Source organism: Fusarium solani (genome assembly GCF_023522795.1).
Source record: "Fusarium solani strain SB1 chromosome Unknown bctg00000009, whole genome shotgun sequence".
In the NCBI taxonomy this organism is placed as follows: Eukaryota; Fungi; Ascomycota; class Sordariomycetes; order Hypocreales; family Nectriaceae; genus Fusarium; species Fusarium solani.
Genome location: NW_027072144.1, coordinates 601,221 through 621,538, shown reverse-complemented (window position 1 = coordinate 621,538; position 20,318 = coordinate 601,221). Strand labels below are relative to the sequence as shown.

Sequence of the window (20,318 nt, the reverse complement as noted above, 5' to 3'; positions counted from 1 at the left end):
CTGAGCTGGTGGTGGTGTTTTTTTGAGAGAACGGATCTCATAGGGCCGGTGGCTACGCTAAGCTGTTCTTCGCTTCCCCGCTATTCGTCCGGACCACCCAAGAGAGCCCCACTCTTCTTGCCAGCTCGTCTCTTTTCCAGCCCCGCTTGCTTGACTCTGCTCGACAGGCCTGCTTGAAGGCCGATTTCTCCAAGTGTTCAGCATCCTATCCCAGCAGCTGAAGCATGGTCTGTCAACTTGAGGCTGTTCAATGTTAGTAGCCAGCTGTGGTGTTAGTGTTTAGCATGTTCTGTTTCCCCTTTTCACCTCAGTCTTCCCGTCGCCTTTGCAAACTTGACTGCCGCTCGCACCGCCTCTAGGTTAGGTGCCCATTTGGGCCCGTCCGACGCCGACTTTCCACCCAGAAAGAAGGAAAGGTTTCCCAACATGCTTTGTCCCGCTTGTCGCATGACTTCACGTTCGGTATCCCATCTCGAGCATCGGAAAAGGAAGTGCTCCATCGTCTCTGGTGCGCGTCCGCACTCACATACGTCCGACTCTGCGGCTCCTATCTTGCTCAGGTAACTGTTGATCCTTGCCATTCCTGTGCGAAGTTGCGAGAGCACGTCGGCTTCTCGTCTTTTTAGGTTACCGTAAAGCGCTTTCGTATGCTTGCCCGGTAGGGCTCGGTCGACCCGCTTGGAGTAGCCGCCCACTCTGTCGGGTAGTCTTCGTTGCTGGTGCAGCTGCGCTGCTACTAGCCTGGTCCGAGTGGAGCGAGCCTGGTATGGCAGCGATTGCGGCGTGCATTCTGCTCTGGCTGCTTTCTGCGCTTGTCTCTTCGCCTTGCGGCCGATGGCGAGGCCATCGTCCCGGGATGGTATCCATACCATTCTGACCCTGTTACTTCCCTTTCCCAGTCGTTTAATGTGCTCATAGATCTGTCGGATGGTGATCTGACCGGATTGCTGCCGTGGTCGTGCGATCGCTTTCAGTGACGACTGGCTGCTTGACAGCACCGTGAGTTCTCGATGTTGCAGCTCATCGGGCATGCAACGCAATGCCATCGCTATCGCCTCCAGCTCGGCCGTGTATGGGTTCTAGTCGTCTCGCGACCCGAGGGTGACCGAGTATCTGGCCACTATCTTGACTGTCCGGTCCGGCGATCTGTATGCTACGATGCCACCTATACCTACGAGCCCTTCTCTGTCGGAAGCACTGGTCGCAATGACGATGTCGTTGGCGCTTTTGGCTGCTGTTATCGCCGCGTCACGATCGGCCTCGCATACTGTCGACACACGGCTGTGCCACGGTGGTACCGTATAAGCCTGGATCGTTTCCATCCGCTCGATATCGCTCCCTTCGTGCGCAAGCGCCAGTCGCTTCAACGGTGACATGTATCTTCGACTCACTGACACCCGGAGTGTTGCGAGCGGATGCGTCTTTGGCAGGGTCTGGATGTTGATGTATGATCTCGAACCTGCCTGGGCATGTCGCTCGCCTACCGTCTGAATGCTAGCTTCCGCTTCCGCCACTGCTGTCGCGACCGTTCGAAAGGCGCCTGTGATGGCTCGTGCCCCCATCTTCTGAGCCCTGTTGAGCCAGGTCAGCTCTCTTTCACCTCGTGCATGCGACCAGACGGTGGAGGCGTAGTCCATGGTCGGCGCAACGGTCGCCACGAAGAGCTGTCTAGCCGTACGCGGGGATAGCATCTTCAGCCTCCTCAGGCACATGGCCGCCGAGAGACCCTTGGTGGCGGCCTCGGCCATGTGCTTCTTGAACCTGAGCTTCGTGTCCATGACCACTCCTAAGATCTTGGCCTTCTGCTTCGGTTTGACTTCTTCCCCTTTGATCGTAAACGGTGTGTGGCTGGTGCGCTCGGCGACACGTGTGAAGTGCACGATGGTTGTCTTGTCGCACTCAAACGTCGCTCCGCTACGCCTCTCCCACGCCAGTGCACGGTCAATGATGGTCTGTATGCCGTCTCTGTTCGCTTCTGCCGTTGGACCTGTGACCCAGGCTGAGTAGTCGTCGACGAACGCGATCGAGCCTCCCCTTGAGTCTATCCTACTCTGCACCAGCTCTGCATTGAAGAAAAGGAAGAGAACTGGCGACAGTGGTGAGCCTTGCGGGAGGCCCGCCTGCGGCAGCTCCTGTAACCCAGAGGTGTAGCCGTTCACCGTGATGGTGGCCCTGCGGTCCGAGCAGAACGCATCTATCGACTTGACCAGTTTCTTGGGTATACGTCGTGCTTGCAGCCTCTGCATCAGCCTGTCTTGAACACGCCGTTGTAGGCTCCCTTGACGTCAAAGCTGACCAAGCTGACCACTTTGCGGTTCCGCCATGCTTTGTAGACCTGTTCCTGGAAGAGCAGCAGTGCCTGCTCTGCCGACCGCCGCTTTCTTGCACCAAAGTGGTTGGTGGGCAACAGTCCGTACGTTTCGACGGCGTACGAGATGCGGTCCGCCACTACTGCTTCGAGAATCTTGCCTAGTGTCGACAGCAGCGAGATCGGTCTCCACGATTTTGCCTTCTTGTAGTCATCTTTACCTGGTTTCTTGAGCGGGATGATCTTGGCAGTCCTCCACTGGTCCGGTAGTTGTCCGTCGTCTAGTGATGTACGGAACAGGTGCAGCACCCGTTCCTTCACCACCGGCCACAGCTGCTTCCACACCATGGCCGGCAGCCCGTCTTGTCCGGGGCTTTCCACGCTTTGGCTTCCATGACCTTCTCCTCGACCTCCCCCATCGTCAGGTTCGGCATGGCTACTTCCCTGCGCCGCGGTCGCGGGCTTTCGTCTTCTATGCTGGCCGGTAGTGGTGGGAAGAAGACGCTGAGGAGCTCTTCTGCTTGTTCGGCCTTACCCTGCGTCGTCGTCCCGTCTGCTCTTCTCAGCGGAGGCACTTTATCGCCGTTCGTTTCGTCTCCGGGTTTCAGGTACTTGGCAGCTTGCCAGATGTTGGTCCCGTCGGCGAGGAAGTCTTCCCAGTGCGCCTTCTTTTGCCTTCTGATGGCGTCATGGTACTCTTTGGCTGTTTCCATGGCTCGGTTTTCTAGGTTGTCGATTCGCTGGCCGGCCCGACGCCGGGCCCTCGCCAGGTTCCTCCAGAACGTGTATGTTCTGCGAAGCCTCGTGAGATCGGTTGTCCACCATCTCTTCGCGTATGGCGATGGTTTTGCCCGTGGAACTAGTTTGTCGATCGCATCGAGGATCACCCCCATCAACCTGTCCGTCTGCTCCTGGACTCCGCCGTCCCACGGAAGAGGTGCGAGCTTGTCGCTCACCCTATCCCTGATTGCAATCCATGGAGCGTTCTTGAACAGCAGCCTCGGGTTTGCTGTCCTCTCAGGTGTTGTGAGATCAAACTCGGTTCGGATCGCCCTATGGTCTGATCCGTGTTCGGTCGGGTGGATGCCGCAATGGACCATCTCATCTGCTAGTTCGGTCGATGCAAGCATCAGGTCGATCGTGCTCTCGCAGTCCGCTCCTTCCCACGTCTTCGTCCCTCGTGGTAGGAGGCTGAGCAAGCCATGCTCGTCCATGAGGTCGATGATCAGGCTCGCTTCGCCTTGCCTCCTGCCTATCACCTCATCGCCTCCCCAGAGCTGGTCGTGGCGGTTAAAGTCACCGGCCAGGATAACGTCCGTTCTTTTCCCCGTGCTATTGCGAAAACTTGTGATTGCCGTGTGCAACTGTCTCATGGTAGTGTGCAAAGCGTCTTCATCTTTTCCTACCACGTACACCGACACCACCAAGACTTCTCGGTCGGGCCATCTAAGTATCGCCCCGGTCAGGTCAGCCGAAGGGATGGGCACCTGCTCAGTCTCTAGATCGCTGCGTATCCAGAGCATACTCCGGATCGGCCACTGCGTCTCGTGTCTCTTTGATGGTACGAATCTCGTCCAGTTCCTGTGGTGGCTCGGCGTCGTCATCAGCGTCCCATCGATGTTCAGCGCGTATGGCTCGGCCATCGCCAGTACTGCATAGTCCTGCAAGTCCCTATCGTTCATCATGCTCAGCTGCACCACATCTCTCTTCCGCACGTTGAGCTGTAGGATCTGGAGGTTAGTGGCCATCGGTCATATGCAGTTGTCGCATCCGACAGTTTCGGCTGAGCGACTCGTGTGGCCCTCCACAGAGAATGCACTTTGGCTCGACCGCCTGGCAGTCTCGGTGTCGATGGCCCGTCTCCGCGCACTTGCCGCATCGTTGCGCCTTGCTGCATGCGAAAGCTTTATGGCCAATCTCCCAGCAGTTGTAGCACTGAGCCGGGCCTTGGCGCCGCTCAAAGACGTTGGTGCTGGCCGACTCTCCCGCAAGGTGGAAATACCTCTCTTCAAGCAGCCGTCGCGCATCACTCGCTTTGGTGACTTAGCTCACCATCGAGCCGTACATCTTATCATTTACCTTGTCGCTGAGCCAGTGCATCTTGGCAATTGTCACCTCGTTTCCCTTCCCTAGTGCCTCCGCTGCACCTGGCAGCACATTACTGGACGAGTCTGGCACCGCAGTCCTGTTTGCGCCGTCGACCTTGACCGGGTATAGCTGGTCTCTGAGCACTCTGGCGCCCTTCACCACCGTCTTCTCCGCCGCCTCTCTGATAAGCTGCATCTCTGCTTCGTCTCGGCACGCCACCTTGATGCGGTCTGCGTTCCTCGCGTCTTTCACCACGGCTGCGCACCGCCAGCTCTGTTGGCCTTCCCTGGCCCGCACCTTCTCTTCGATCGCTTGACGAACTTCTCCGACTTGCGCCTTGCCTCTGTCCTCTTCGCTGACCCGCGAGGTGTCGATGGTGCAGAACAAGGTATCCGTGAATGAGGATGGGGTCGTGCGCATGGACGATAGTGTGCGGACATTGCTTGGCTGGCTCGTAGGCGGGGTGCGGGCTACATCTGCATACGATGGCTGTGGGCTCGTCTGAGCACTGCTGGAGATGCTGTCGGCCATCGTGTTTAGCTGTTCCTTCACCTGTTTCATTTCTTCTTTCACTTGCTTCAACCCCTCTGCCGTCTGTGGTTGTGTTCTCCCTAGCTCTTTCATAACTTGCTCTCGCATCTGCTCAAGGTCTCTTGCAGCCTGTTCACGCATGGCTTTGAGCTGCTCGTCCGCCTTCTTCAATTCCTCGGCTGCCTGGGCCTTGATCGTCCGGATTTCCTGCTGGAGTTGGCGTATCATCTCCAGCTGTTCGCTCATCATCCGCGTTGCCGTTCGCTGGTTCTCCATCAACGCGTCCCAGAGCCTCTCTAGCATCTTCCTCTGCCCACTCATCAAATGGGTCGACGTCTCCTGGAGCATCGCTCGGAACATGATCTGCATGGGCGACGCGTGGTTGCCCGTCGCGCCTTCCGTCATCTGCGATTCTCTGGTCCCGTCGACCAATGCAGTCTCGCCTACATTTTCACCATCCCGCGGCTGTTGTGGCCCGTTCCTCCTCACTGTATCATTCCTCTTCTCAATCGCCTGCAACCTTTCTTGTAGTTTTTCAGTCGGCTTCACGGGTCTCGATGTTGAAGCAATACTGCGGGAGTAGAAGGTGTTATGTTGTTGAAAGGTCTAAGTTACATACCGGTATTGGCTCTGAGGAAGAAGGTTGATGAGGGCAGGAACGACGCTCTGCGTGGGGTTGAGAGCTATCTTCTCTGACTTTTTCTTGGTGTTTTCCTTCCCCTTCTTCTTCCTGATCTTCTCATATCGCTCTTGGCCGTGGCCATAGTCGATGAAGCTTCTGTCGATGTGTGTTCTTCTTGATATACCAACTGGACCGTTCTTCTTGCCGGGACGGTGCCAAATCCACCGTAAGAGGATTCCCTGCTGCGCAACGCTCCAGACTTTGAAACCCTGCTTTATCGGCTTATTCTTCATCTTGGTCTTCTGTTTGGATCGTCCTGTATATCGTATCATAGCCTCGTCGACGGAAAGGTGGGAACCAAGGTCAAGAAATTGCGCCGTGACGATCTGGAGGAGGTCAGACCAGTTATTCACAGCTTGGAACGTTCGAGGAAGCTTGTCATAAGGATCAAGAAGTGGGAAGATGCGGATATGGCGAAAGAGCAGCCACCAGCGGTTGAAAGTCATATATTTAATAATGCTGTGATCTGGCCGTTGGTGCCCATCGCCAGAGGTCTTCCAGAAGTCCTGAACCTTGCTCTGTTGAAAGATTCCTATGTATATAAGAATCGCCAGGAAGACGTAGATCTCAGGAGCCGTGGTGGGTTTCCACTTGCGCAGGCGAGCCCGGGCACGGAGAGGGCGCTCATGAAGGAGGCTGGTGACCCAGCTATTGGTGTATTGAACCCATCTCTCGACGAGGGAATAAGGAATAAAGGATAAGAAGAAGTCAATAGGCGCGTTGGGCAGCTCCTTGACCCGTAAGGCACGAGTGTTGATGTGAAGAAGTTGGAAGTGGTAGCCTCGCTCGTTGGTGGCGGGCAGGCTCGGTGCGCACGTGACATCCGCGGGCTGCAGCGGGCTGCAATTGCGGTCTTCAATAAAGCTATTATCATCGTATTCATTGAAAGCCGGTAGTTCCTCTGGTACCGAAGGCATAGTTGATGCTTCAATTTGACCTAAATGGACGATATTCCCTAGTAAATTCTATGGTGTTGTGTCAAAGGGCAACTCGAAGGTTGCATGAGGTACCTTCTCAATGACGCCGCAAAGTGGGGCCCGAGACCTGCTGTAGTCTTGTGACACCCCAGGAGATACGGGCATGACTTTTGTAACATCTGATTGGATAGGACCCTCTTTTGTTAGCACATCTCGGTTCTGCCGACAGCTCTAATTTGTACCTAGAGTTTTTTTCATCCCTTGGTGACTGACGCGACGCTCTCCATCAGATAATTAGTTATCCATTGCTAGTCTCCCAGCCCTTAACGATAAAAACTTTCATGATGTCCCAATCCGAGCCTCCTCATAGCTCAGCAATTCAAGACGCCGAACCCGAAGGCCTAGCCCGAGCGATCGATCACATCCTCGAAAACGACAGCGACAGACCCGACCGGCCAGGTTCGGCCCACCACTACTTCCGGATAGACCAGTCAGCTACCAGCACCGCGACAAGTATCGACGCAACCAAGCACCCGGAGGCGAAGGAGTCAGTGGGAGCTGGTTGAGAGCGACGAGGAGGTTCTTTCTTGTATAACAGTTAGGAAATAGAGGTGTAGATAGCTGCCTTCGAGGGCGTAATAGAGTTGGCCTTGTTCTGTATAGAAAACCAGACCTTATTTTGACACCTGTGCAAGACCTGTTCAAGGGGGCTGGCCCGACCTAATTGCTTCTACACTGAAAAGGAGATCTTGTTAGCGAAACTGGTTTCACCGCCTTTGCGGGGATGTATCTATGGGTCGACGGAAATCTAGCGAATCAGATGTTACGAAACTCATGCCCGTGTAAGAGTCATGCCCGTGTAGCCAAAATGTCATGCCCGTATAGCAATTCCCATCAATAATGCCCCTTTCTTGCAAGCTGTTGACCCAGCTATTGGTATACTCGGCCCAGCTGCTAACTAGGGAAAGTGGCACGAAGTGTTGGAAGAGGTATAGGGGCTCTTGGGGCAGTTGGTTGACCTTAAGATCGCGCCTTTCCACCCTGAAAGGTTGAAAATTGAAGCCTCGGTGTGTGGCGGGAGGAAAATCCGGCTGCCGCGTGCTATCCCCTTCTTGCTCGCGGCGGCTGCCATCTTCTCTGATGAAGCTGCTATCATCATATGCATTGAGGGCCTCGCCCGGTATTGATTGAGAATTCATATATGACTTTGAAATGATTTGTATGACGATTTTGGCGAGAATGGTTAATGATGCATCTTGAGGTTCCCCTCATGTACCTGTCATGTGACAGGGGTCATGTGGGGCAAGGTACTTTCGGAAGTGTCGCACTGAGCGTGCTAAAAGGACCAAGGGTCAGGTAATCGATAATGAGCAGCAGCAGTGTGTTGATTGATTGTTGTCTAAGGTTGTCTCTTGTGCGGGGTACTCCATCCCGCAGAGTTACTTAAAGCATACGGCTAGATTACTAACGCAGTTGTTTCCTGAGGCCGTGAAGATCATGCCTACCCTGCGACAGGAAGCCTTTCGACAATTGAGGGGATGATGCATTCGTGCCAAAGGGCAGCTTTCCCCGCATTCTACCAGCCTCGAGTAGGCAAAAAAGTGTCTATGAAATTTACCTCGAGGCTAATGTGATGACTCACTTTTAGGCATACAATCGCGACCAGGCCCGACAAAGCATTCGCTAGGGCTAAAAGGAAGAGGTAAAAGAACGGGAATAGCACAAATACTTGTTCATGACTACAAATCCTCTACTGTGCGAAGACTACAGCAGGTCACTCGCCCCGCAGTTAGTATCTTAACTGATCTTAGAGTGTCGACTCGATATTAAGATAGAGCATTAACTTCCCGGTACTCGCCACCCCTCCTGAGAGCAGTGCTTCACGAAGTCACGGAAAACACGCTGGTCTCAATTGGGCTAGATCCTTGCGGGTGACTCAGCTGTAGTCTTCGCACAGTAGAGGAGATACGTCCTGGGCCATTTTTTGCCCTCCACTTTTCCTCATCCCTTGAGCCAAATGATTGACTTTGTCTCTAGATGGATCATTCCAAGGACAATGATGTGCCCGTGACGAAGGCCTGAGAGAACCGCTCTCCTCGCAGAATCGGGTCCTCAGAGCCGGTGCATCGGCGAACCAAGTGAGATAGGGCATTGCAAGGAAGGAATGTGTGATCGTTGAACCGAATCTTTGCGCTCAAGCGTCCGTTGACGGGTCCTAAATTTTGTTGGTATGAGCGCTGGATGCTGATGCCAAATGCTTGGGGCTGCCGAACTTGACCATTTAGTTGTTTTCGTTCATTATTATTCTACTATTGTAGAAAGGAGCGCAAGCACCATACTAGGAAAGCAAGGCAAGTCATCAATATTCCATGCGTTGACCAATCTCACCAAAGACCAATTCCATGCCAGAAATCTGAGCTGTTAAACAGCCTTCGTCATGAGAAGAGCAAAAAATAGCGCCGGGCTGTCATAATTCGGAAGCTGCCGTTGATCGCTTAACTAATAGCAATGCGTCTCGACTCGTGCTTCTTGGCCTTGGGGACCATAATGTTGAGGATGCCATCCTTGAAGTTTGCGCTTACAGATTCTTGATCGACCTGAGTAGGGAAGTTGAAGCTGCGAGAGAACTCGCCGACGCTGCGCTCGGTGAGCCAGTACTTGGCCTTGTCGACGGGCTTCTTGGCCTTGGGCTTTTCCTTCTCAGTAGTCTCGGTGCCGGTCTCGTGTGAGACAGACTCGTATTCCTTCTCAGTAGCCTTCTTGCTCTCCTCGCCACCTTCGGTAATGGCACCGCTCATGGTAGTGCCCTCGACAAGGCCTGCAGGGGGGGTACCAGCAGTGTAGGTGCGCTCAGCCTTGCCGCGTATGAGCATGGTCTGGGGCTCGGTGAACTCGATGTGTACATTCTCCTTGTCGATGCCAGGGAGTTCGCCATGGAGTTCATATGCTTCCCCGGTCTCGCGGACGTCGAACTTGGGCTGCCAGCTGGGTATACTAGTGCGGCGGCCGCTCATTCCCTGACGAGAGTAGTTGTCGAAGTCGTCAAGGAGACGGAAGAGGGGAGCGAAAGAGGCGTCGGAGTCGTAGAGGTTTCGCGGGAAGAAAGCCATTGTGCGTGTTTGGTTGAGGGTAAGCTTGAGAGCTAGGTGCTTCAGGTTTCGTGTAAGTGTTCGAGAAAGGCTTGATTTGCAGCCGTGCATAAAATGCTTTGCAGGTTTGGTTGTTGTTTCCTGTTCTGTGGGTGTTCTGATGATGAAAGGATCCGAGGACAAGGACGTGAAGCATTGTTTTATACTCGGTCGGTGGAAGGGAAATCGAGACCAAAGGTCTCCATCTTCGCGAAGGATCATGAAACCTGCCGATCGAGAGCTCAGTTCAGGCAGAAGCAAGGAATAAACAGATACTGACGTGTTTTGTCATAATGATGACATTTGCAGTCGCAAATGGTCTCTCGTTTCCTGCTGGTGGTTGCGAGAAACCGCCAGATAGCTCTCGAAGATTCTGGCAGTTGCCACCGCTGCGAAAGGGATTTCGAGTACCTCCGTACTCGCCTTGCCTGCAACTCAGCACCAAAAATGGCTGTAGTGTGCACAATCACATGGGAAACTTCGACTAATACTTGTCGCCTCCTTCGCACCCATGTTTGCATCACTTCGAAATCTATTGGATTGATCAGAACCATACTAAGCAGATGGTCGGGCAACTTGCACCTGGCATGTACACCAAACTGCAGAGCATATAATCCCTCACACCACGCGCTTCGTGCATTTCGGTAAGCTAGAACAGGTGGATGTTATTGATCGATCGCGAACTAATCATGACGATATCAAATACTTCCCCAAGTAGCCTCGACGACCAAACATCGATGCGGCCAATCGAGAGATGGCTCTTCACACTTATCTTGTTCGGCGTTATGTGTGTCTTTTATATCATTCCTGCCATGTAAGTATATTCGTCCGCAAACCGACGAGTACCGGTCTGTATTTCTAGGCCTAACGATAGGAAAGATACAGATATAAAATCGCCAGAAGTAACCAGCTCGCAAGCCCAGAGGATCTCGAGGACGCACAGTCGTCAAGCAGCATAAACTCCGAGACTAGCGATCTGAAGCAGCTAGACTTAATAGCTCCGCCGAGGACGTATCCCTTGAGTTGTGTTGAACCTCCCGCCAGGTCGCGGCAAGGAGGTGTAGCCAATTAAAATGCGTCAATCAAAAGATACCTGTCGCCCCCATATTTCAGCCTGTGATAGAAGTACCAGCAATCTCTCGAGTTACAAATCGCTACATCACACTGCTCACGTTCCCATTCTATCACAAGGTTCCATTCATGTACCTCCTAGAAGGTGGTGGGTATGTGGGGCCTGGTACGGCCGGGAGGTTCAACACAACTCAAGGGATAAGCAAGTGAAAAAGGAGGCACAACTTCAAGGCACAGGAGGGTATTTGGCCTGGCCCGACTCGTTTGTCACCTGGTAAGTTAATCTCCAAACGAGATGATGCATTCGTGATCTCGAACTAACCGCTCCCTTATTATATACAGTGTTATATGCTTGGAGGCGATGCTAGATAGCGATACCGTCCGCCGCTTATCATGTGGGCATAGCTTCCATTCGAGTTGCATTGTTTTATGGTATCTAAGGCATCATTACACTTGTCCTCTATGTATGTCATGCTACATCCCAAATGCGACAGCGAGTTCATAGTCATTACATTCATGAAAGCGATTCGGTCCAAATACAGGAGCAATAGAGTATATGCGTCCATCTCAGGCTCGTCCTCGCCCTTGAGCGACGAAACCGCGTGAGAGTCGCCGATGACGAGGACGGAACCAAATCCAGTTCTGGTTGGGACTGATCTCACCGGCACTGGCATTGCCGTCGAAGTTGATGTAAGCGTAGTTGACCGCATCCGCCCGGGGGGGGGGCCATTTCAGCGGGGAAGATCCGCTCGAGGCCGACCAGCGAGCCACCCCAATATGCTCGCCCTATTAGAGAATATGTGTCATAGGTGGTGAAAAATTCACCGCTCGCTTAACTGACGATCCACTGGGCGAATTCTCTAAGCTGCTCATACGTCGGAGCTAAGCCACGAGCGCGCTATGCGAGAGCCCAGTCGGCGAGGCGTTGTTCTTAAGGGAAAGGCATTGCCTATGACTTTGTGCCTCAGCGCGCGTGTCTGCGCCCCTTAAGGCGGCCGCGTAGTGTTGAACATTGTAGTTCCAGCTTCTCCGCAGCGGCTTATATGTTTCCCATGAAATAGCTTTGTCAATTGCTTGCTACTGTAAAGTTAATATTCACATATTTCGACATCACTGATTCTAAATTTCAACAGGATTAAAACTGCGCCTTGTGGCATGAGAAATCGCTGTGTTCATTCCGTGTGAAAATTATGTGTCGCACTGAGCGTGCTAAAAGGATCAAGGGTCAGGTAAACGATAAGGAGCAGCAGCAGTGTCTTGATTGATTGTAGTCTGAGGTTGTCTCTGGTAGTAGTAGTAGTAGTAGTAGGCTTTATTACGCCCGGGAGAACTAGTCTCATAGGGCCGTTAGATACGCTTTGCCATTTACACTTCCGCCATCTTGATCCTGACCACAAAAGAAAACCCCACTTCTCTCTCCGATTCTTTTCCAGCCTCGCTTGACTCTGTTTGACAGACCTGCTTGGAGGCCGATTTCTCCGAGTGTTCAGCATCCTATCTTCAGCAGCTGAAGCATGGACTGTCCACCTGAGGCTGTTGGATGTTAGTACCATGCAGTACCCACCTGCCGTACGTACCCACCTGCCGTACAGCAAAAAAAAAAAATTTCCCCATACAAAATGCCTAATTTTACTTGTAGAGTACGTTATTAAAATGAAAGATATTTCCATGAGAAAATGTCTGTTATGTTAAGAATTGCATGGAATTTAATATTTTAACTTTGCTTCCACAGTGACGCATGCGGTATGGTCGCACGGAACTAATATAAAATATCTCAAAATGCCTCCCTTATTAACCAGCCTCCTCGAAGCTTCATCCAAAGTTTTCTCTTCCCCATCCTTCCTTGGTCGCCTCAAACATGCCTCAAACATCTTATACGGAGGACGATGTTATTCAGGACATACTAGATGTCACAGAAAATGGCCTCTCCCAGAACCAGGCCGCCCAGAAGAATGGCGTGCCTCAAACCACGCTCTCTGACCGATTAAGAGGCCTACCGTCAAAATCCGAGGTCACCCAGCCTGCTCAGCTGCTATCCAAGTCGGAAGAGTCCAGATTGGTTATCTGGATACTTCGACAAGAGGCCTTGGGCTATGCTCCTTCTCACAGTCAAGTTCGCGCCACCGTCGCTGCCCTCTTGAGACAGCAAGGACGGGAAAGGCCTATCGGTGTACACTGGCTAGCCAGGTTCATTAAACGCCATGAAGATATCAAGACGAAGGTGGGAAAACGCCAGGAAGCTGCAAGGTTCAATTCCTTTACCCCAATGGCGGTCAATTGGTACTTTGATATCCGCGAGAGCGAATATGGCTGGATCAAACCGGAGAACACGGTTAATGTTGACGAGGGCGGTATCATGGCTGGATTTGGTGAGTATTGATTATTTTTGCTACCAAACTCACTAATCCACTGAAAAATATAGGCTTGGATTCCTTGGTCATTGGCAGTAGCGATCCTAGGAGGAAGGCCTTCCTCAAGGGCTCGCAGTCCCGCACTTGGACTACCTTTATCGAAGCCGTCACCGCAGATGGTCGTCTTCTGAAGCCGGGGATTATCTTCAAAGGTAAAGAGCTTCAGCAACAGTGGTTTATCGACGAGCTCCGGGGGATCGCCGACTGGTATTATATCACGTCCGACAATGGCTGGACGGACAACCATATCGCAGTCGAGTGGCTCAAGGAGGTCTATCTGCCTCAAACGCAACCGGCGGATGAGTCTGATGCAAGACTCATCATATTAGATGGCCATGGAAGCCATGTATCTGTGAGTATCTACCTGTTCTAGATCGGAAATGCCGCTGACGGCGCTGACTGAAAATCCAGGATGAGTGGATGGCTACGTGCTTTTTGAACAACGTATATTGCTGTTACCTGCCTGCACACTGCTCTCATGGGCTGCAGCCGCTGGATAATGGCGTCTTCAATGTATCTAAGGCTGCCTACCGAAAAGAACTGCAGAAACTCGCCAGCCTGACCGATTCTGCGCCGGTAGACAAGGTAAACTTCATCAAGGCCTATGCCAAGGCCAGGGAAGTGGGTATGACGAAGAAAAATATACTCTCAGGCTGGAGAGTGACTGGAAACTGGCCGATTTCACGGCGGAAAGCGCTCATACATCCTGAGATTCAGCCGGACAAGAAGGAAACGACGCCCGGGTCGGACGGCCACCGAGACGGGCAAGTCGACTCTGATAATACGCCAAAGACCAGCCGCCACATCCGAGATCTGGGGAAGAACAAGAGCCCGTCAACAAGAAGGCGCTATTCTGTGATATCGAAAGGGTTTGAAGCTCAAGAGTCAAAGATCGCCTCTCTGAGCACCAGAATAGCCAGTCTGGAGGAGGAAGTTGGCCGGTTGAGCAGAGGCAAGAAGAGGAAGGCGATACCGAATCCCAACAAAAGATTCATGACATTGGCAGAAGCTCTGGTAACTGGTGAGACTATTTCCGAGGCAAACGAAGCAATTGAAGAGGCGGATGCTGTTGAGGATGTGATCGAGGTGGGAGGGATGGAAGAAGTTGAGAGTTCAAATTCGGAGGAGGAAGAATTAGCTGTGGTACGCACACGCGCAGGGCGTGAAGTCAAAATACCGCGAAAATATTAAAATCCACTTGATTCTAAAACGAAATTCGAAAATCATTTCACGGGTTTTATTTTTGGTGAAATTTCAACATATGGTTGAAAAATAGCATTTTGTATGGGGGAATTTTTTTTTTGCTGTACGGTAGGTGGGTACGTACGGCAGGTGGGTACTGCATGGTAGCCGTAAGTCTTCCGCATGTTATGGAAGACTTTGTCTTCGAAATGAATTGATCTGCCGGCTTCACCTGCTTGCAGTTCCTGCAAACCTTCGTTGAAGGGGTAGAATCAGCCATGAGTATGTTAGATTGGAGGGACGGTTTGATGAGGAAGGAGCTTGCATCATTACCCTCTTGTCCGTTCCCAGCTGACGACGAGCAGGCTCCCACATGAGCAACCGCCTCATGTGGCTTCGCCGCTGGACTATCCATCCTGCTGCTGCCTTGACATCGCTGACTCTAGGCGGACGGTAGACCACAAGGCTTCCGCGTCGGACTCTCTGTAGTTGCACGATTTCGCTTCTGGATGATGATTATGCTCCTTAATACGACATTGCGCATCCAAGAGATCCGCTAATAGTCCCCTTAACCACCTACGGCCCAACGCTGCGCTCTCCTCCGCGTCCCTCCGTAATTTTGAGGAGGCCGGTGCGCATCGTTGCCTTTTCGCCCACCACACTGCTGCTGTCAAGAATAGATAGCTCGGGAGCCATTACGTCACCCTCCATCTCAACATGAGAACAGTCCGATATCGAACGGATATCGTCTAGTATATATATAGAACAGCCTAATTTTACCTCTCGTTTTGGTACAAACCAAGAAGTCATGATGCACCCATTTCCATTATTCTTCCCATCTAATCAGTGCCTGAGTATAATACCCTGAAACCTCACTGCACCCGTCACCCTCCAAGGGAATAGCTAGAAGTTGACTAAGAACAGATCCGAAGGAATTGTCGTTTGTAAGCTAGAATGGCCATCTCTCCAAAAGATGAAAAAGTTGACACTATCTCTTTCCCGCTGGTCAGCATCAGCAGTGACCCTCGATGTCTCCAAAGGACGGGGACAAGCATACCTTTTCAGCCACTTTACCCGCCCTTGTAAATACAAATCTTCTTGTGAATCTTCCAGTCAGCCTTCTGGTGCTCCTTCCCACAATATCCAACAACTTTACACCGACCACATCTCTTGATCCCTTCCGTTGTCCCACATACTTTGCACGGCAAAATTTCCATACAAGTACTCCGCCTTCGGTGCGGGTCCTCTTGAACAATTCCAGCCATTGTATCCTGGATTTCCTGCCGTATCCGCGTCTCACATCCCCCTTTCCCACACACGGGACTGACCCAGATGCCAACGAAGGGATCCTCCCCCACGTGAAGCCAAGACATAGGGCTTTGCAAGATGTTCATTGCAAATAACCCACAGTTTTCACAAAATGGACTCGAAGCAGCACGGCACGCCGCCTCATGCTCCTTCATGAAAGGCTGCACTGCTGTCACAAACAGATGGTTATACCCGGCATTTTGCCCTGCAGTCTGAGCCTCACTGACAAGACTGCGGGGAAGGTCGTGGGTGTATTTGAGCTCTTGAGTCTCGCCGCAGTAGAACTCAAAGCGAACTGGGCAGCTGGCCATAGTGCAATGACAAAAGGATTCTGGGAACACAATAGGTCTTCTGTTTGAAGGAAGGCCTCGGATGATTTCTGGTTCTTATAATAAAACTCTCTGAAAGTTTCATCATGCTTATCTCACCATCCCCTCATTTTCTCACCCTTTCAAACTGTCATTAGACTTTATTTTGATGTCACAGTGCATAGCGTGCCGTGCGCCACCAGGATACCCGGATACCCCTGGACAGATGCAAGCCACCAAAGACAATTTGGGACGGAAAATATAAGACGACCCCACGCAACCTTGGGAGTAGCATGGCTGAAAATCTCCACACCAGGCTCTTGGCTTTCAATGGCGCCCTAGCCATTTTCTTCGTTCCTCAAGGCTCTATGCGCAAGCCGCTCGCGGCTTGCCTCTCCTGTTTCAGGAAATCACTGTGGAGCAAACAAGGATACCGTCCGGTCCAAGCCCTCCTTTCATTGGTTTGAGGTCTAGGCCAAGCGACCAGGGTGTAACGATATTCCGTAAGCAGCCTCTGAGCTCAGACCATGCTTTCGTCTCGACACCGAGTTAGATGCTTTCTTCTGCGTATTTGTTAGCCAACGATAAAATAAAAAATGACTCTATAGAGATTGATCAATCAATTGCTTTCTTCTCTATCGTTCTATATACATATCGCTAGATGCATCGTTGTGGTTGAATTTTGACAAAATAAAATGCCTTTGTTGACTACCCGCGCGAATTCCATCGAGTCCCCCAGGACTCAAGCCTGGGGGGAGCCCGATTCGCATGTCCTATATATAGATAGGCCAAAGAGGCATAACTTTTAACCCTAACCGGGACCTATTCGGGGTGTTTTTTGACTGCAATAAGCTCGCATCGGTGATATACCAAGCCGGTGTGTCGCAATATGGTCATGCATTCTTAGTCGACGAATAGTAAAGAAACGGCAGAGATTGCATCGGAAGGCTTCCTGTATTTGGAGGCCGGGGACGGCGGTAACCTTCTCCCCTGGGACGTCGAGCTCTTCAAATGGCCGAAGGGGGAACTTGTTCAGCCTCTCAAGTAAGTCTTTACATATTTGGCCGGTGATGCGATGCTGGCTGTTCAGGTGTTTATAGAGAGATGCTCGCCCGGGTTGGATCATAGACTTGCATGGCACGCATATGAGGATCCCATATTGGCGATTAAAGATGAAACCGTTTATCGCGTCTGCTCCGGGGTAGGCCCCCCTCGACTGGTCTGTATTTTGCACCTTCCTCCTCTTCTGTATCCGCACGTCCTCGGAATGACTGCCTTGCCTCTTCTGTTTCCCAGCAGACGGCATGGTAGACGGAGGCGCGGACGGCTCTGCGGCGGCGACTCCTCGGTCTATGCAGTAGTCTCGAAAGTACCGCCAGTTCCAATCCTGCCAGAGGGTAGAGAGCTGGCGATACATCTCAAGTAGCTCCGGCTGCAGCCGTGCGGGCAAGGCTGTGTCGATGGCGTAGGCCGTAAGCAGTGTGCGTGGGTGGTGACCGACGCCTGCGGCGATCATGCGAATCGGCGTGCTAGCATCGGAAGGATAGTAGAAGTTCCTCTTCGTTATAAGGTCGCTTATATACCGCTTGGCGATTGCAAGCGCCGCCTGCCGATAGAGCGATAGCGTCCACGGTGTCCGCAAATGTCGGGTCAGGCTCTGGAGGGCTTTCGTCGCCTGCATAGGAGTTAGGTGCCTCTTTGCATGCTTCGGATTCGGATCCGGGTCCGGGAAGAAAAACTCGGTGCTAAGGTACTGTGATAGCTGAAGCTGATTCGCCAGGAAATCGAGGAATGGCCGGATATAGGCGAGGTAGGCGAATACATATAAGCCTAGACTGTTCGGAAGGTAACGCACGGTATAAAAGGCGTAGTTATTCGAGGCCCGAGCTTTGTTGTAACTGATGACAATAAGAACCTGTCCCTCGCGGATGAAGAGGTTCCTGATCGCCAGCTTCGTGTTTCGAAGCCGGATGCTCGTTACCTCGGTGCCCCGGCCGGGCAGCCCTGCGGTTAAGTGGAACGCGGCGAAGATCATCGTGGTAAGCTCGGCACCCGCTTCTAAGTACGCCTGGCAGGAGCCGGGCAACCAGTGGCCGCTCTTAGCAAGGGCCTGGCCGCGGAAGGAGGATGACCACGCACGGCGCGCCATCGCCTTGTAGAAGCCCATCAGCCCATTCTCCGGCTTCTCGAGGAAGCACCAACCGGGTAGCCGGCAGGTCAGGTCGTCACGGATCGCGGAAAGATCCACCGCCGGCTTCCACCCCAGCATCATCTCGTCGACTCGCTCCTGCACTCGCGTGATGGCGGCGTGGTGGGCTACGCAGAAGTCAGAGAGCTCTACCACCTTATCGTTGCCGATGGTGAATGATCGGCCGTCTTGGGCCCAGGTCAGGTTGCCCGCGGACCCTTCCTGCTTGATGATGCTCTTTGCGAAAGCTTTTAGCTCTAGAATCTCGCCGAGAGGTGAATGACAACCTCTGAGCATATGCTTTGTCCGGATCGCCTCGAGACGTTCTGGCTGCGAGGGGTAGATATCTCGGGCTGGCCAGATCTGCACGAGGGTAGTGTAGCTATATAGCGGCAGGCTGTACTCGAGGAAGAATAGCCGCCCTATCCACACGAGAGCAGCGAAACCCGGCGTTGAGGAATATGCGCTTCGGTAGGCGAGAGAGCGCGGGTGGATCCCCATGACGGCTGTGAAGTGTATCAGTGCCGAGGAGGCCATAACCCCAGCTTGGCATTGGTGCGTCCAAAACATCATCGAGAGCTGGAATAGAGCCTCGGAGAGCTTGAGCTTAGTGCCGCGGGAGATGCGGAAAGTATGCTGTCCCTGGGCGCAGTCTTGCTCGTCTTTTCCTCCGTTGCCATCTTCCTCTCCGGCCCCATCGTGGTCATGATTCTCTCCTTCGCCATCGCTCTCATCGTAGCCATCTGCCTCTGCCTCATCTTCTTCTTCGCCCTCGCTGCCTTCCCCCTGGTCGCTCCAATCGCCGTAGGCCTCTTCCTCTTCCTCTTCCTCTTCCTCTTCCTCTTCCTCTTCCTCTTCTTCCTCTTCTTCCTCCTCCTCCTCCTCCTCCTCCCCCTTCAGTTGTGATACAAGGTCTAGGATGTGCCGCATCATCGCAATCTCATCTGCACGTAGCGGCACATTGTAGATCTCTCGGCGCTGCCGTGGCTTTAGCGTAAAGGCCCGGAAGAGGTAGCAGGTAAAGTGCTTCCATCTCGACTTATACTTCTCCCTGGTACGTCGTGGCAGAATACGGAGCGGGCGGTTGCAGAACGTCTCCTGCCAGTAGCTCGATAGCCAGCAGCGTGACCGATAGGACGTGCATGCAAGGGTAGCCTCGGCTCGATCAAATATATCATCGACAGCTCGCATCAGCAGCCGCAGCCGCGCCTCTGCGGCAGCGGGACTCCGAAGCGGGACGCCCCGCCAGACCCCTAGTACATAGTCCTCATTGTTTTGGTTAGGACCTTGCGCAGGCTGCCGCGTAGAGGCCGCAATGATGTCGACCGGTCGGTTCCGGAAAAGCTCTGGCCATTTTGTGTGCTGGAGCCATGGCGTCGTCTCGTTGTCTTCTGCGCATGAGTATTCTTGACTATCCCGCCATATCTGCTCCGCCTGAGCGCGTAAACGACGGTCTTCGGCCGCCTCCTGCGCAAGCAGGATATGTTCGTGGTGCGGTTGGGGCGTTTGCGTTGACTCTCCGAATGGGCCTTCCTTATGCGGCGAAGAGGCAGGGCTCGTGGGAGGTGGAGTCGTCGGATAGGTAGGCGGCGGCGGCGGCGGCAGTAGGCCAGGCCGAAGGGTAGGTAGGGACATATCAGTAGTTGAGGGATAGATAGGATATAGTTGGAGGGAGTGAGAGCCAGAGCGTGTCGTATCGTATCATATCGTACCTATCTAGATAGTAGAGAGAATAGTAGATAGAGAGAGAGGCTTAAGCTGGGTGGATAACCCCTAGAACTCCCCTTCTTCTTCTTCTTTCCGTACATACGCGTTTCTCATTTCCCGGGGTGGGGATCTCCAGGCGGGCCGGCCTATGGGGATTTGCTCCACGCATGCATGTTCAGGGTCCGGTAAGTCAGGGGCAGCAGCGGCGCCGTCGATCGGGGGATCGGATCGGGGGAGGGGGGAAAGAAAAGTAAAAGAGGGGGCACCTACCATTTGACGGTGAAAAAGCAGTCCCCTGTAAGGGTAAGGGCTTCATGCGATTGGCTGGGACGGCATGGTGGCGAATAGCAGCGTCGGGAAGCGACAGGGGACAGGGGCCAGGGTACGCTTTTTCGGGCAAAGAGGGTCGGTCTATACAAACAGTAGGGTCAAATCTGGGATATTTGCTAGCCCTCGACGCTGGATTTGTTGTTTGAAATATTTAGTCAA

General features: G+C 52.9%; 5 protein-coding genes across 5 annotated transcripts; 2 read left to right on the top strand and 3 right to left on the bottom strand.

Annotated features, from left to right (window-relative positions):
- Positions 1-197: 197 nt before the first annotated feature.
- MRS44_013263 (uncharacterized protein) lies at positions 198-6,526 on the bottom strand (the record flags this gene model as incomplete). Its single annotated transcript, XM_065616748.1, has 8 exons — positions 198-243; positions 307-947; positions 1,176-2,240; positions 2,306-2,589; positions 2,640-4,038; positions 4,084-4,341; positions 4,388-5,498; positions 5,547-6,526. The coding sequence occupies 8 exons, from the start codon at positions 6,524-6,526 to the stop codon at positions 198-200; spliced, it is 5,784 nt and encodes a 1,927-aa protein (XP_065472820.1).
- A 344-nt stretch (positions 6,527-6,870) lies between these two features.
- On the top strand, positions 6,871-7,092 carry MRS44_013262 (uncharacterized protein; the record flags this gene model as incomplete). The annotated part of the gene is made up of 1 exon (XM_065616747.1): positions 6,871-7,092. The coding sequence occupies one exon, from the start codon at positions 6,871-6,873 to the stop codon at positions 7,090-7,092; it is 222 nt and encodes a 73-aa protein (XP_065472819.1).
- A 1,476-nt stretch (positions 7,093-8,568) lies between these two features.
- On the bottom strand, positions 8,569-9,636 carry MRS44_013261 (uncharacterized protein; the record flags this gene model as incomplete). Its single annotated transcript, XM_065616746.1, has 2 exons — positions 8,569-8,741; positions 9,027-9,636. 2 exons carry the CDS (start codon positions 9,634-9,636, stop codon positions 8,569-8,571), a joined length of 783 nt encoding a protein of 260 aa, XP_065472818.1.
- A 2,947-nt stretch (positions 9,637-12,583) lies between these two features.
- MRS44_013260 (uncharacterized protein) lies at positions 12,584-14,327 on the top strand (the record flags this gene model as incomplete). Its single annotated transcript, XM_065616745.1, has 4 exons — positions 12,584-13,094; positions 13,148-13,488; positions 13,548-13,580; positions 13,626-14,327. The coding sequence occupies 4 exons, from the start codon at positions 12,584-12,586 to the stop codon at positions 14,325-14,327; spliced, it is 1,587 nt and encodes a 528-aa protein (XP_065472817.1).
- A 2,418-nt stretch (positions 14,328-16,745) lies between these two features.
- Positions 16,746-19,757, bottom strand: MRS44_013259 (uncharacterized protein; the record flags this gene model as incomplete). Its single annotated transcript, XM_046273119.2, has 1 exon — positions 16,746-19,757. The coding sequence occupies one exon, from the start codon at positions 19,755-19,757 to the stop codon at positions 16,746-16,748; it is 3,012 nt and encodes a 1,003-aa protein (XP_046126001.2).
- Positions 19,758-20,318: the final 561 nt, after the last annotated feature.